The following is an 18,053-nucleotide window of genomic DNA, read 5'->3' on the forward strand; positions in this document are numbered from 1 at the left end:
TTTATTTGAACAATTGGTTACTTACAACTTAATCAAAAATATGTATGTGAAAGAGATACTATACTATCTATATGCATGCATGATTTTTAATTATTTATATGTTAATGTTAATTGCTAAAATTTGCTACACTGTCATGCTAATAAAGCTAATTTGAAATTGAAAAAAAGAATAATTGAGAGAGTTTACCTTTAAAGTTGGCATGAAATGGAAATTCATATTTTGTAAATGTATCTCATTTATCTTATTGTAAATGAATCATGCATATGTTTTGTTACATTTTTTTTTTTTTGGCCTTGCAATTTTGAATCCAAATGTCATAACTCAATGTTCTGTTGAAATGACAGATTTATCTCTGGTGTTGTATGCCAGATCATTTAGTCTGCATAAACCCCACCTCTCCACAATCGACTTTTTCAATAATCTGTTTCACTCGGATACATCACAATGCAGAAGAAAACAAATCTGCCGCAACTTCTGTAACATTGCGACTAAAGTTTGTCGCTATCAGTTAATGCATGTCTTATTTTCTACACATTGCATTGCAAATTTTCCCCAGCCTTTGAGCTCTGAAAATGGTCATGATCTGTCCCTGTGGAGACTCTTGGTTCCTGGACTTACATTAGAAGTCCTTAACGGTCCCCTCCAGGATAATTTCCTTCTTTCTCTCACTCTCCTTCTGTCTCACTCTTCAATTAAAGGAAGCTTCATTGCCAATTCACCTACTGGAAAAAGTGTTGCTAAAGCTTTTCGACAGCAACAGATCTGTTAAAGTGTCCATAGAAACCGTTAATAACATTAACAGGGGCATAAAGCAACAATAAGTACACAGTGCTAAGTTATGCAGCTGGAAACATAACAGTTGCACAGTGAGAGGTAATCAATACCTTTTTGAGACCTTACTGTCAACTATGAAACATCTCTCTCCCACTCTCTATGTCCAGGTTATGGGGCAGCGGTGTGTGTGGATGTGGGTGTGTTAGTCAGTGCGTGCGTGTGTTTTTGCGTGAGACAGGCAGCTCTTCCCGCTGAGTGGTTGTCATGGCTACAGCAGGGAGATGGAATGCGGTAAATATCTCTATTTCCCAATCAGCCACACTCAAAAACACACACACACACACACACACGCACACACACACACACACACGCACGCACGCACTCACGCACGCACGCACACACACACACACACTTTTGGGATAAAGGTCAGAACATGCCAGGAGACAGTAAAATACAGAGGGAAGTAGGTGGTAAGTGTGGCAGTGGTCTACGTTAAATGTTTTGGATTTTTTTTTTTTTTTTTTTTTTTTTTGCTTGAGTTTGAGTTTGCCGTTTTAATAACAGAAAACTGTAGTTTGGCTGAGGGCTGAGGAGAACATAATAAACCTCAACACCTAACCTTCAGCCAGCACTGAAGCTTGCTGGAAGAACTATTGGAACTGTTAGTGCATGGCGCTTATTAAAAATAAATCAAATTATGAAGCCAAACTAAAAACAACACAAAAAGTGCAATGAGAAAAGCAGGGAAACCTGCTCTAAAACATGAAAATCCAACCATTTTTGTATTTTGATTTGTTGGAATGATCCATAAAACCAGCACTAATCGTGCAAGTCGTAGGTTAAGTATTGAAGTTTAGCTACGGGTATCTAGGCACTAGAGAGTTATTGATTGGACGAAATGCATCTGTTAAGTACTTCCTAACCATTGTGGTGATGTTTCCAGGTTGAGTACAATTAAGCAGATGTGTTTGCCTGTGTGTGCATGCTATTAGTCGCTAATAGCTGCTCGGGGTTTGAAATCAAACGCTAGTATCTGCAGAGAAGTTTATGATTAGGTTTATGAAATTTTGCATCTTAATTAAAGACACTCGATCAATGTTAGAGACTTTGCTAAATCTATTCCATGTAATGAACAAAAGACGATTCCTATGTTGATCATACATGAGTTGCTTATTATGACCGCCGCTAGCGTAGCTAGCGAAAGCGGTCATATAGGGATTGTCAAAGTTTTTTGTTTGTTGAAATTTTTATGGTATGTTGGTCTTAAGGGCCCACATCAACCTAGCCCATAATCACTCATTTGTGATTTGCGCCCCTCCCATAAAAAATGAAAATGCAATATTATTCTGCTTTAATCGCCCCTATCTTCAGTGGAGATGTTCAGAACTGCACCATATTTCATGTGTATGATTAACTTGACATCCTCTGGGGGTATGCTAAGTTTCGTAGAATTTCATCCATGGGGGGGGTATAAAATAAATTCATTTATGTGCACATTTAGTGACTGTACACTCATCGGCCTGTAGATGGTGCTGTTGAGCGAAGGGTTGCTGGTTTAGGATGATACTGTCACACACACACATGCAGGAATACAAACAAACGCAAGCATGCACACACACTGACATCCACACGCACAGACACACACCCATACACACACATACAAATCCACATGCACAGACACACACACACACACAAACACACATGCGCACACACAAACACACACACATACACACACACACAGACAGACATGCACATACTACTACTTTTTTTAGGTATATACATAAACACGCAATACAGCCAAATTGCTCCACGTCATTTATTTTTGTGGAAAGCCAGTGCAGGCCTGAGCGGCGGTCATATTTTGTACCGCCATGCGGTACATCTAGTTGAATTGCCTACATACAAAATTGCCTTCAATAACATCTGTGATGATGCAACCATGCATGATACACTCTTTAAATATATGCTGTTTAAAAGTTTGGGTCAGTAAGATTTTTTGCATCATGCATTCATTTGATTAAAAGTGACATTAAAGACATTTACAATGCTACAAAAGATTTATATTTCAAATAAATGCTGTTCTTTTGAACTTTCTATACATTAAAACCCTCATCCTTCTCTCTCACTTTGTAACAAATCCTTCCCTCATGGGTCAAAATGACCCGAAGGCCTAAAATTATTATTATTTTTATTCAACTCTTTTTTTGTCCAGAAAGCTTATTCCATTTCATTTTGATAATATTTTTTCAAATTTTTAATGCAATTGTTTTGTTAATTTTATTTACCTTTAAACCTTTTTATCAATAAATAACTAATAATTTAAGCACAATCTTTAACATTCTTTTCAAAATAACAACATTTTATGCATAACCCTGTTAATTCAGATCAAAATATCTCACACTGGGAGTCTCTGCTGACCTACTGTGAAAAAAAAAAAAGAAAAAAAAAAAATTATATATATATATATCATGAAATTTCATGACTCTCGACACTAGATGGGCCCTAAAGTCATTGCCTAAAGGCATTTCTCTTCAGAATGCATTAAGATACAATTAAGATATAATGTAGACATTATATAAAATCCTTTTTAGATAAAGATTAGTTTTAATTTTGAGCGTGTTTTAGGTTTTTCTATGTATACTGAAGTATTCCATTCATTCCTAAGGGGGTCAAATTGACCCGCGAAGGAAGGATTTGTTCCTTTTTTTCATTTCAGTCACATAAAATCCTCAAATCCAAATTTGTTTTTGTGTGTATTCGTGGTTCAGGTGCGAAAAAAATGTCCTAAGGTCTTTAAGGTATTCAGCTTTGCCATCACCTGGATGAATAACATTCGAAACATTAAAATTGTTATATTTCACAATATTAATGTTTTTACTGTATTTTTGATCAAACAAATATAACTACGTATTTCATACACAGCTCTGAGAGTTTGTTTCTGGATACTTTGCATATTTTGCTATAATTAATTCTTCTAATCTGAACAGTTGGCAAAAAGCAGTTACTACCTATCGTGCCTCCAAAATCTTGTCAAATTTAATTAAATGTGACAAGAGGAAACATACAGAAGTAAGATGGAGAAAGAGTGAGGGAATAGATGACCAGTGGGGGAAAAAAAAAACGAGGAACAAAAACCAAAAAAAGTGAAAACAAATGAAAGGGGAAGAAAAAGAGAAAAAGCGGGACTGGTCACCTGGAGATCCCTGGCCTGGGCTGAGCCATGGGGAGGTGGTAGCAGTCGTCATGGAGAGGGGCTCTGGTTTCCATAGTAACAGCTGGGCCGGGGGTCAGCGGCTAAGGGAATGTGTTTGCACACAGAAGTGCATGCTGGGAGGAGAATCCTGCTGGGTGTGTGTTTAAGTGAGAGAGTTTGAAAGAGAGAAAGAGCGTTCTCAGTGGTGCCTTCAGAGTTGAAAAACCCCTGTGTTGCCATAACAAAGAGGAGAAATTAGTTTGGGGCTGTGAGGTAATTGTTGAGGCATTTTGTAGAGTTCTTTTAAGGTGCTAGATGAAATAATTTGGTTGATAAAATGTGAGGCACGGTTGTGATATGCTTCTGTTTTGGAGGTATCGCACAGATTCTCTTTATCACAGCTCAAAATCTTCGGTTTGAAAGCAAAACCTGTTACATATGGCAAACATGCACTTACATGACCCCAGTAAACACAAGGACATCCTCAAATTGATCTTCCTGAGCGAGACCGGAATCTCCACACACTCCCACTCCACAGACGCAGATGTAGAGAACATATAGAGACCCTTAAATCGAAAGGCCATTTCTGTACCCACACAAACCTAAACCGAGGTTCATGAGTCACAGAGAGATGTCAGCAAGACAGCACACATGGATGAATTCACGGATGAAGGTTTCTTGATATCTGTGGATGGAAGAGTACTGGTTCAGAGGAACACTTTTAGTACATTTAGAATACAGTGTGCTGTTCTGTTTCATCCTTTAGAACCTGAAACATTCCTTTAATGGCTTTAACAGCTTTTGTGGCATAATGTTTTAAAGAAATTAAAACTTTTATTAATCAAAGACGCAGTAAATTGATCAAAAGTGAGAGTAAAGACATTTACAATATTACAAAAATTTTGGCAGATACCAAAAACCGATACTGCAAACCGATATATTGGCTGATAAATCTAAATTCAAAATTTTATATATTTTTTTACTGTTCTCATTAGAATTTTACATAGCCTATATGACAGCACATGTCGCACTTAACTGTATTTTCCCTTTTTTTTAAGTGATTCCAGTCATTGGTAACACTTTACAATAAGGTTCATTAGTTAATATCAATGTATTAACTAACATGAACTAACCATGAGCAATACATATGTTGCTATATTTGTCAATCTTTGTTCAATCAGAATAGTCATTCATTGTTTGTTCATGTTAGTTCACAGTGAATGTTAACAAGATTTTAATAATGTCATTGAAATTAACATGAACAAAGATTAATAAATGCTGCATAAGTTCCACACATATATTGTTTACTTCTTGTGGCTATACTATTGAAAAAGTGAGTACCTTAACGTTTACAGATTGGCCCGATTCCCTTCCATTGTAAGTGCCTCAGTGTAACCTAGAAAAGGAGGGACAAGTTGAAATTAATTTTGTGGTACATTTGCTCACTCACAAACACTTTTCAAACTCCACCCACACTTGTTATATTCAAAGCCACCAAGTTCACGGAGTCAAACACACACAAACTCTGTCACACTCTTGAGGGATGTTGCTCCCAGAGTCGAACTGTCTGCAAGAGATGCAGTGAGATGGAAAACTTTAATCGCATTAAAAGAAAAACCTTCTCCTTTCATTTGGAAATTCCTCAGATTCCCCCTTTCTCTCCCACCCTCTTCCTTGTCCCTCCACTTTCCCAGTTCTCTCTCTTTCCGACCTTCCCCCTCCTCCTCCAGCACTTTCAGCCACTTCTATTGCTCCTGAATATCCCCCTCCCAATCTGCTCCAGTCTCTCTCCCTGTTTCGCTCCATCTCCCTCACTGTCTCTCTCTCTCTCTCTCGTTCTTTCTCGCTTTCTTTTCGTCTTGCTCCTGTGATTCTGTTCCTCCTCTTTCAGAAAGCAGACAGATCAAAGGCTCAGCCCCTCCTCTCTCCTCCAGAAGGTTTTGTCCCCATCTCTCTGTCACTCGCTCTTTGTGGACCTTTCCGGTTTCATGCCATGTTCAAACTCTCCTTTTGTCATCTGGCTCCAAAACACATTTACACACACGAGCACACAAATACACATGGTCACACACAACAGGGATAAACCACCTGAGGAGTGAGAGGGATTTTCAGTGCGGTTCAAAGTCTTAGTGACTGGAGGATTTTTGGACCTTAGGGGTCCTGGGGAAAGTTCACGGTTTAGACTCTTACACTCACACAAAACTTTGCAAAGTTTTACAAAGTTTTAATTATGGAAATGTAGCATCAGTGTTTCAGTAGCATCAGTGATCATCAGAAATCATGATTATAGTAATATAACTAAACTCACACACAAAAATATACAACAAACTTGACTGTGCCATCAGAGAGCCTGTCAACTCAAATAATCACAAGAGGGCAGTGCTGCACAATGTTAAAGTGATATTTCATCATTTACTCACCAAGCCTGTATGACTTTCTTCTGTGGAATACAAAAAGAGAAGTTATGAACAATGTACTAGTTGCTCTTTTCCATGCAATTACAAGAAACAGGAACTTTCAGTCTTAAAATGGACATTAAAGGAACAAAGTATCATGAAAGTGATTCATATAGCTTGTGCGTTTTATTCCAATAGCTTTAACGTTTATTCCAGGACAATCAACTTGCACTGAAACTGTATTATACTGTAAACACATTATTTATTTTATTTTAGCAAACTGAGTCAATTAAAATCAAGATTAATTATTATTACTATAGTCATGATTTTCAGTATTATAAGACATTATTATTTTGATTCAAAATTATTTTCTGTGGATACTGACAGCATGCTGCCGTCCATAGAGCTTAACTTGTAATGAACCCGGAACATTCCTTTACAAGGGATTTGTGGTTGAGGTTTAAATTAAGGCTGAGGTTTGTTTTGAGGCTGAGTGAAGAGAAGTCAAGTTTATTTTTATTTGTCATTTGCACAGCTTACACAGGGTTCACTGGGCATTGAATGCTTGAGACAAGGCTCAGACTGCAGTACAGCAGAATACAGACAATTGCAAACTACACTGACACGGTATGAAACAACACACAAGAGCTAATTCACAAAGTACAAATAAAGTGTCCAAATTTTGGGATGTTACGATTTTTTAAATGTTTAATATATCTTTTGTTGTATATATACAGGGTACGTACAGTATAGAATAGCACAGTATTGTGACAGTTTAATAAAGTGACAGATTGTGCTAACAAAAATACTATAGTAAACAGCATATTAAGTGAGCAACAATCAGTGACGTGATAGTTCAGGTTGAGACAGAGGTCAAAATTGAGGTTCAAACTAAGGTTATGAAGGCGGTTTTTATGTTCCGGTTAAGATTGTGGCTGTGGTTAGTTAGGAATGAAGCGCGGGTTAAGGGTAAGGCTGATTTTAGCCTTCAGTTTGAAGCTGGGACTGAGAATAAGCTTTGTTGGTTTGACGTTGAAGTTGGGATTCAGTCTTAAGTTAAAGGAATGCTCTTGGTTCTGTCGACAACATTTATGGAATATGTCAATTACTACAGGGAAATTTGTCCATTTGCTTTTGCTTATGAAGTAAGCCATGCAATAAAAAAATTCAATAATGTTAAGATAACATTCCAAAGTCCATAAGTATAATTTAAACAACTTCTAGAATGATCATTTTTATCAAGCTCGTATATTTAATTTCAGTAATTTCACTTAAATGCCAATGAAAATGATTAATTGTCATTTAAGTGAAATTATTGAACTTAAATATACGAGCTTGATAAAAATGATCATTCTAGAAAATTTCAGATGGCACTTAGAGGCTTTTGCATCTGAACTCTTCATTTATAATTATAATTTGTATTATTTATACTGTCAACTTCTACTTTTAAAGTAAAACATCAACTATGAGCCTTTCAAACAGTGAGGAGCATTTCAAATGTCCTCACAAGTTAAAACAAAATGGGCCCTTAAGTACAGCCAAACCTGTTCTCTCAAACACACACACACGCACACGCACACGCACACGCACACGCACACGCACACGCACACACACACGTTAACTTAGTTTACCATCTAAATGGGAACATAGGCGTAATGGTTTTAATACTGTATAGTGTATCTTCTATCCCCTTACACTAACCCTATATCTTAAACCTACCCATCACACAAAAGTGTCTGCATTTAAAAAAAAAAAATTACAATCTTTATTTTTATACCAAATGAGGACATCCCTAAAGGGAGGTTTTTAGAGATTTTTACTCACTTTTGGGTATAAATTTGTCCCCAAAATATAGTTAAGTAGGTACACACATACACACACACACACACACACACACACACACACACACACACACACACACACACACGCCTACGTCTGGTCTATCTACTAATGAAAATGATTGACCAGGTGATCCAGGTGACATTTCAATCAAATAGAGAAGAACACATAAATATATATATATATATATATATATACAGTATATATTACTCAACTGCTTTCACAGAAGCTCTATTGCTCTCATTCAGGACACATTTCTAGTACATATAATCACATTTGATCAAATACAATATTTAAAGTCACACTGCTCAAAGATTTTCCTGGTATGATACAAACGTCCACATGAAAAACATTTCACGGAAAACAAAAAGCTTCAATCACACCATCAGAATACTGGCTATTACTAAGAAAGGTGTTATGCATGTTGTTTTGAAGATTATCAACCATTTTTTCTATCTACACAGACGTCATATACATGCTCACATATAAATTAATTATTGTAAAATACATAAAAGAAATGTTTACATGGTTTAATTCTAACTGCCTAGCAAGAAAACAGCAAAAACACATGAGCTGTGAATGGTGATTGTGTAAAAAGCAGGACTTAGAGAATGAATTGGAGTAAAGAGGTGTTTACACTGACTCAGTGGGGTGACCGAGGTCAAGTCTAAGCCTCCACACCTGTTTCCATCTGCATTAACAGAGACAGAAAGAAATAACAAGTGAGTTAGATGTTAACTTGAGGGGAGTCTGTGTTCTGATTATCTGTCTTCACTAAATCACTTTTCATCTCATCAGTGTTCATGGCGACATAAAGGTCAATCTTAACAAAACCAACACAACACACAATCACTGTCAAACCTGCTACCGTGTACAAACCATCAACAGCTCACACACACACACACACACACACGTTTACTTAGCTATCTAAATGGGGACATGGCGTAATGGTTTTAATACTGTATAGTATATATTCTATCCCCTTACACTAACCCTATACCTTAAACCTACCCATCACATAAAACTTTCTGCATTTTTACATTTTTAAAAAAACTTTAATTTCTTTATTTTTATACCAGATTTACGAATGAGGAAGGAGGTTTTTAGAGATTTTGTCTCACTTTTGGGTACAAATTTGTCCCCAAAATATAGTTAAGTAGGTACACACACACACACACACACACACACGCACACACACCCTTAACCCCCATCCGCTGTCTGGGCCGGACTCATCTGAGCCGTTACCATGGTGACGGGACCAGGAGAGCAGGCATCACCTTAGATACCTCAAACAGATAATCTCAACTAAACATGCACAGCCAAACACACAAAACCTTGACCAGGTAACAAATCCACACACACACACACACACACACATAACATGAACATACAACTGGTAACAAAATAGCATCCAGTATAGATAACAAACACAAGTGAATCTGAAATTAGTGGACGGTTTCAGATGATTAAACAGAGAATAGACAAAACCTACATCAAAAAAAAAAAAAAAAAGTGAATCAAAAAAACAAACACAAAAAATTCCACATAAAGAAAACGAAAATAAAATATGTTTTCTAACCGTTGTTTAAATATTATTTTAAGAAAGTAATATAAATCATCCTGTCTGGACACTATACATTTTTGTTAATCAAAATAAATTAAATTCAGTGCAATAAATGCTAATACAAATGTGCTTTACAAATGTTTTTATGATTCTAATATAATTATTATATAATTATAATTCAAATTTAAATAATGCATAAATGTAAGTATATACACTACAATTCAAAAGTTTGGGGTCAGTAAAATTGATTACGTTTTTGAAAGAAGTCTCATATGCTCAACAAGGCTGCATCTATTTGATAAGACTGTAATATTGTGAAATATTATTGCAATTTAAAATAACTGTTTTCATTTTGAATATATTTTAAAATGTAATTTATTCCTGTGATGGTAAAGCTGAATTTTCAGCATCATTACTCCAGTCTTCAGTGTCACATGATCCTTCAGAAATCATTCTAATATGATGATTTGCTGCTCAAGGAATATTTCATATTCTTAACGATGTTGAAAGCAGAACAAGAAAAATAGAAATAGAAATATTTTGCAACATAGTAAATGTCTATAATGGCCATTTTGACCAATTTAATGCATCTTTGTTAAATAGTAAGTTTTTTTTATATATATATACTTTTGTCACCAAATGTTTGATGGTAGAGTATGTATTTATCACTTCCCCTGTTCTGTTCTGTACACTTTCAACCCTGTCAAGATAAAACTACCTCTCATTAACTCTTCAAAAATGCTCAGTGTTTAGACACCAAAAATGTCGCATTTCAGTCTAGACTTAAGAAAGACCAAACCATCAACCTAGAATGACAGCAGGCACAAAAACCAAATCCTTCTCTTTTCATATCTGAAGTAATACAATAGAGACTTCAGGATTATGCCAGGTTATGTTTGGATGATATAATTGTGAGCAATCTTGCCAGTGATCCTCTTCAGGAAATGGGATTAGACTTTGGAAAACTGACAGAGAAATGAGAAAAAAAAGGAACAGAAGAAAGGCAAAAACCAGAGATAAAAAAAAGGAGAGATATGAAATTCTGATATGAGGGTCATCCATGAAACCTTAATGTTCAGTTTCGTGACATGTATGAGAATAAAAAGAAAACAGGAAGAAACACAGTCTTTACTTAGCATTTACTTTTTTGAGTAGATGTGTGTGTTTGAGGTGTGTTTGCTGTTTGGGAGGGAGTGATGGATTAAGGGATTACGGTGATCATGTGATTGTCATGGTCCGTGGTGACCCTGCTTACAAACAGATTACCCTGGTGAAGGTGAGGTAGCCTAATTTTCTCTCTATTTCCTCCTTCTGTTACTTCATCCATCCTTTGGTCAGGACAGCCTGTCTTCTCATCCCTCATGGTTGGGCTGAAGTTTCTCCCTCCTGTGGCATCCTGTTCTGAGCCACCCGAACACTCAAACCTGCACAGAAACTCTCATTTCTTACTATTACCCATCCAGAGGAGTCCTCTTCATCTTGACCTTTGCTTCTGGATTCTTTGACCTGGAGCTCCAGGCACACACACCTGATCTATCAATGCAGAGGTGAGTAACACAATCCCATCTCCTCAAGAAACTGATGAGGGAAAACAAACCAAGTATCAGTTTAAAAAACAAACTGAATTTATTATTTTATTTAGTTGTTGTTGGGGTTTTTTTAAAGAAAAGAAGTTTTGCTCAAAATGTTAGATAAATCAGATGGAAATTGGTAGTACAAAAGCTCCTTAATGCTTCCTCAAAAGCAGGAACTGGCCTGCACACCCAACAACAAAATGTTGCCAAGTTTAATTGGATGAGAAACAACACAACTTATAAATGTGTGTGAGCGAAGATTTCAGGTCCTTCAGTTTCAATTTCAGACAGCCTATTCAAAGACAGACACTCATTTGACTCAGAAAGATGTCTTTGCATTCAGTTCATTACACATATATAACTGGCTCTCCCCTGTGTGTGTCACGGCTATTATCTGGCATGGTTGTGTGGACAAAATCACTTCAGAGTGAGCACTACAGCGTAAAACGGGTACATGTTCCATTTAGCATGGAAAGCCACAAATTCCTATCCCCCAAAATACATAATATAGGCCTACATAATAATTATAACAATTATTGTTACTTCTTTTAACCCATAATAAATTAATGCAGAATTAGTAGAGCTTATTATTGATAAAAATCACAACAGTGGTATTTTGTAGTAGCCTATGAAGGGTGTTTAGCACAGATAAATATCTTTCTCTCTAATTACCATGCTGAAAAAGATGGTTTGCAGGTTTCCCCAGCCCGGCTAAGATAGAGCTCAGCTGGTTTAGCTGGTCAGAGCTCAAAACGCCTCTCAAACAAGCCTGTCCAGGAAGAGAGACTAGCTAATTGGCGTTTTAGGCTCGTATACTATGGTTTTGCAGCAGGGTAGGCCTACTGTATTTTCAAGGACTACACGAACAGAAGAGTATGCAAAAAATAATCTACTATAAATAAAATTATAATTACCGAGTAGGCTACTACTGAAGTAAAAAAAAATAAGTATGTTTTCCCAGTATTTTTCAAAGTACCTCAATAAATATGTCGCGCCAGTTTTATGAGAAGCCCTAGTATGTGAGACGCAGATGATGCTTTGCGCTCTGGCGCCCTCTGTTGAGAAGTTTATTAACTGCAGACTCGTATTAGTACACTTTAAAGAGTGATTAGCGCTGAATGTGGGCAGCACTAATTAATCCTGTAAGCGATTAATTATCCCAAAGCGTCTCCCTTTGTTTCCTCTGACGTAGCGTCGCAGCTCTATCTTTTAGTTGGTAAACAGGGACTAGTGGTCACACTTTTACACACGCAAATTTTTCTGTGACAGTATTATTAGCCTATTATTATTATTATATTATTATTACCGTCTATACCGTCTGTACACACACACCTGGTGTTGACCTTTTGTGACAACATGCCCCATGATCAACATGCCCTTATGTCATGAGAACGCAGATCAAATAAAAATGTTGAGCTGAATTCATTGTTTTCATTAAGGACACAAACACAACAAATTCTCACAAAAGAAATGTCTTTATAAAATAAGGCAACAAGCACCTCACCAAAAAGATTTATCCAACCCTCTGTCTTTCTCTCCAGACATTATCCCTCTCCAAGGCAGCATTTGTGTGAGTTTTTGGGTGAGGGGCCCTGAAACCTCTTGCTCAACTCCATGGCTGGAAGAAAACACACGTTCAACCTCCTCTCCTTTTCTCATCTATTCCTCCGCCTCTGTCTCTTCACTCCTGCATGTGTCTGCGGTCCTGCCCGGGCCCCTCTCCTCGCCGGCCAGCCTTTCCTGGTGCTGTGGGGGGTTCCAGATAAAGACTGCTTGGGTCGGCCGAACCCAGCGGCGTTTGGGATGGAGTGGGAAGGCCGTGTTGCAATATTTTATGAGGACACGCTAGGACTTTACCCGTATTTCACTGTGCAGGATTGTCCTGTCAATGGTGGCCTACCACAACACAGCAGCCTTGACCTTCACCTCCAGAGGGTTGAGGGCGACCTGACAGCTTCATTACCCCAGACAGGAGCGCCTGGGCTGGGGGTGCTGCACTGGCAGGAGTGGGCACCTCAGTGGAACAGGAACAAGGGAAATAAAGCAAAGTATCTTGTGGATTCGAGGGCACTTCTCCGTGGATTTTTTCCAGACTGGAGCGCAGAGGAAGTGGAAAAATGGTCTCAGGTGATGACAATCACAACATATAATGATATTACAAAGACTATCATTCTGAATTCTGGTGTATTAATCGATTATATGATGTCATTTCCTGTCAGGTTGACTTTGAAGCAGCAGCACAGTCCATAATGATGGAAACGCTACGGGAAGTGAAGAGACTCCGCCCACAGAGACTATGGGGCATGGCCCCGTATCCTAACTGCTATAACTTTGACTCCACCCAGATAGCATTAGCCAATTACACGGGACGGTGCCCTGCGGCGGAAATGGCCCTTAATGATGAGCTGATGTGGCTGTGGAAGCGTAGCGGTGCCCTTTATCCAGTCCTCTCTTTGGAGAAGCTCCCAGAGGGAACTAAAGGGGCATGGCTTTATGCAACCAATCAGATCAGAGAGGCTTTACGAGTGGCAGCTCTTGCAGGGACTACCTCTGATCTACCTGTGTTTCCGATGATCAAGATTGTGTACACATCCTCTAACGCCTTTCTCTCAGAGGTAATAAATAGTCGTTTGCCATATATTAATTGAGACAGTATGTATATAGTTAATATAATAGTGTGTGTCTATATATATTTATATATACAGAAAAAAGTTTATCAAAAAGAGATCGTAAAAACTGAGAAATAACTTGACACTGTGATATATTTAAGTACTATTAAAAGAACTGTGATGTCTTTACATATTTGTACATGTTCTGTATAAGTTGTAACTACAAGCCAAGTCAAAATAGTCCAAATTCATAGATCACAAGATAGTTACGTGAAAGTAACAAGTGTGAACAAAAAATAAAGTCACAATTAGAGGATATGAAGTCACAAGTGTGATATATAAATGAGCAAATATGATATATAAAGTCAGGTGAGATCTCAAGTTGTAATTGTGAGATATAAAGTTGCATTTACCTTTCTCATATTTTTACTCTGAGACAGAAACAGCTTCCATAGGGAGGAGATGTAAAAATGGGTGGGAGAAATGATAACAATCAACAGTCCCACATTATAATTAAAAGAGTTTGTCGTATGTTGCATGTTACTGTTAGGGAGGTGCAGGGACAACAGGAACCCAAGAGCAGATCAATTGATAATAGGATTTATTGTCCAAAAGGTTGAAGGAAAACAATACAAAACACAAAATAATTGGTAGCCGAGCCACCAAGTAAGAGGGCGAGACAGAGGCGAAATCCAATGGACAGGCTGGGGTCAAAACCAGTAGCGGACCAACAGTTTCAAGGAAGAAGCCAAGGCAATAGTCCAGAACGAAAGCAGGGAGGTCAAAAACCAGGTGAGCAAGCTGAGTCGAGATAGGGAAGAAGAACTAGGCAAATAAACAACAAAACAGGATTAAATAATCAGACAAGGCTTTAAAGGTTTAGAAGCAACCAAAACAAGACTTTCAGGCAAGGGGACAGTGGTGAAGCGGACGGAAACCAAGACACACTGACAGAGAACCAAAGAAAGAGAGAAGAGTAGTGGAGAAAATCAGTGCAGAAAATGAGAAACAGGTGTGTGAGTAATGAGAGTGAGAGCACTAATTAGGATGGGATTCAGCTGTGAGAGTGAGGTGACCTGACAATCAAGACACAAGACAAACACAGCAGAAAGGCTGAAGATCAAACCAGAGTCTTGACAGTTACATTAGCTGAATCAAACAATTATTTTTGCCTCAATTTGGCCTAAAGAAGCACAATTTAACTATAGTTGTCTGATTGTATTCCTGATTTGAAATGTTATTTAAACATTAAACACTTTTGGAGATTCCAAGTAGATACAAGTTGTAATTGTAATTGTATGACCAAGACTGTCAAGTATACTGACTATGAACTTTGTTATTACTCTGTATTGTACATGTATCAGACTGACCTGGTCAATACAATTGGAGAGAGTGCTGCTATGGGAGCATCTGGAGTCGTTATATGGGAAAAATCCTTAGCAGTTAAAACACAGGTAATCATTTAATCATTTGTCCATTTACACTACCGTTCGAAAGTTTGGGGTCAGTAAGAAATTAATACTTTTATTCAGCAAGGATGCATTAAATTGATTAAAAGTAACAATAAAGATTTTTATAATGTTACCAAAGATTTCTCTTTCAAAACTTATCAATGAATTCTTAAAGAAAATAATCATGTATCCCACAAAAATATTAAGCAGCACAACTGTTTTCAACATCAATCACATTGAGCACCAAATCAGTATATTAGAATGATTTCTGAAGGGTCATGTGACACTGAAGACTGGAGTAATGATGCTGAAAATTCAGCTTTGCATCAAAGAAATAAAAAAAAAATTCAAACAGATTGCTATAAAAAACTGTTATTTTAAATTGTAACAATATTTCACAATATCACTGTATTTTTGTAGTCTTGGTGAGCATTAGAGACTTTTTTCAAAAACATTACAAACTCTTACCGACACCAAACTTTTGAATCGTACAAAAAAAATCTTAATGCTTTTCATTAGCCATAAGTATGGCTAAGTATGATTGATGATATTTATTTTATATCTGCATAAATGCCTCCAACAGAAATCCTGCTCAGAGTTTGGCTTGTACGTCCGTCAGGTTCTCGGCCCTTACGCTGTCAATGTGACCACAGCAGCACGTCTCTGTGGAGTCCTACTGTGTCAGGGCCGTGGACGCTGTGTGCGGAAGAAACCTGAGGACCCCACATACCTGCATCTTCCATCGGCCCACTTTATGCTGCTCCCAAACGGGGCAGAGGGCGTCCGAGCCACGGGAGAGCTTCCCGCTGCTTGCGTGGACCTCTGGAAGAAGAACTTCCGCTGCCAGTGGTTCGAAGCCTTGGAGGGTGCAGCAGCAGATCAAGAATCAGGCACGGTGCTAGAAAACAGAGAGAAAATAACATCGCCAACAGTAAAGACAGTGATTGAGATAAGCCAGAGTCAGAGTACAGTGCTTCCAGTGGTTCCAGTGACTCCAGTGGTTCCAGTGACTCCAGTGGTTCCAGTGACAGTAGTGCCTACCAAGCAGCCGGTGGACAGTGGAAGTTCTGCACTTAAAACTCCCGTAATCCTTCTCTCCTCGCTGGTTCTCTTCAGTGTCATTATGGTTGACGTTTTGGGAGCTGGAGTGTGACGGGACTTTCGTGAACCCCGGTTGGCCTTGACTTTGATTGCTCATTGCAAAAAAGAATTGTATTTTAAAAACCCAAAGGGATATCTTTGTTGAGAGAAGAGCTTCTGTGAAAGACAATCTCAGAGATGGATTTAAATCTGAATATGACTGAATGAACAGATCTGTTCTGAATCACCTGCACTTGAAAATGAACATCTAAATACAATAGTCCCCTGAATGCTTTTTGAATTAGCTTCCTTCTATAATGTACTGTATAAAAATAATAGTCCAAACAGACTAGCTAAGTGCCGAATAAATTTTTTATACATATAAAGTATGATATTATTTTGTTTCTGCTTTTAATCCAAAAGACTTAAGACTAAAGTCAATATACCTTATGTCTTCTTTATACCATCTGTTTCCATCATGGATACCATTTACTTTATATCATACTCTACCAAAGTTTGGGGTAATATTTTCCTTTTCTTAAAAAAAAAAAAAAAAAAAAACCTTAAAAAAAGTTTTCTATTACAAATAAAAATGCTGTTCTCTTTACTTCTATTCATCAAAGAATCCTGAAAAATGTCAGTTTCCACAAAAAATATGACCTTAAATATTTTCAACATTGATAGTAATAAGAAATATTTCTTGACCTCTAAATCAGCATATTAGAATGATTTCTGAAGGATCATGTGACACTGAAGACTGGAGTAATGATGCTGAAAATTCAGCTTTGCTATCACAGGAATAAATAACATTTTAAAAGATATTAAAATAGAAACCAGATATATTAAATTGTAGTGATATTTAACAATATTACTGTTTTACTTTTTTTTTTTTTTTAATCAAACAACTGCATCAGTTGCTTGGTGAGCATGAGCATAAGAGTCTTCTTTCAAAAACTAAAAAAACCTTCAACTCTTGAACGTTAGTACTGTATGTATTAACCCTTGAAGCTCAGACGTGGGCAAAAAAATCACATGCTACAACGTCAAACCTGTGTAACAGGACAGCGATATCACAATCATGAGATGTCCGGACTGCAGACGGGTCGGAGTGTAACTGGCCTCTATCTGCCTAAACTGAAACCTAATCGAATGTTTAGTCTCCGTTTTATCTTTGACATTGAAAAAAACAGAAACCAGTCAAGTTTACACTTAATCTAAGCAGCCTGTACAAAACAACACTGTTCTCCGTCATGAAAACGTAAAGCCTTTTAAAACATTTACTGACAGATATGAATGACTACAAGGCAAATCTGGTAGTTTATTACATAAGCAAATATTAACTAGAGGAGGATGATAAGAAAACCTACAATGTCCAACTCAATAATAAACACATGCGTATCTATCTACGTGTTTATGTATCTGTGAATTCACAAACAATCTCTCTCTCTCTGTCACTCACACACACACACAAAAACATGATAATTTAGCCCTGAATCATAGTGCAGATCAGGATCCAGCTGTAACTTGGACTCTGCAAAAGGAGAAAACTCGCAAAAGAACACAAATGTGTGT

At 37.4% G+C, this 18,053-nt stretch overlaps 1 protein-coding gene across 1 annotated transcript; it reads left to right on the forward strand.

Moving 5' to 3' along the window:
* The first annotated feature begins 11,020 nt into the window (after positions 1-11,020).
* On the forward strand, positions 11,021-16,868 carry LOC311278101 (hyaluronidase-1). The gene is made up of 5 exons (XM_084388683.1): positions 11,021-11,314; positions 12,883-13,468; positions 13,561-13,956; positions 15,315-15,404; positions 15,985-16,868. Exons 2-5 carry the CDS (start codon positions 12,956-12,958, stop codon positions 16,552-16,554), a joined length of 1,569 nt encoding a protein of 522 aa, XP_084244809.1. The 5' UTR covers positions 11,021-11,314; positions 12,883-12,955; the 3' UTR covers positions 16,555-16,868.
* The last annotated feature ends 1,185 nt before the right edge of the window (positions 16,869-18,053 follow it).

This window comes from Rutilus rutilus, assembly GCF_951802725.1.
Source record: "Rutilus rutilus genome assembly, chromosome: 19".
Classification (NCBI taxonomy): domain Eukaryota; kingdom Metazoa; phylum Chordata; class Actinopteri; order Cypriniformes; family Leuciscidae; genus Rutilus; species Rutilus rutilus.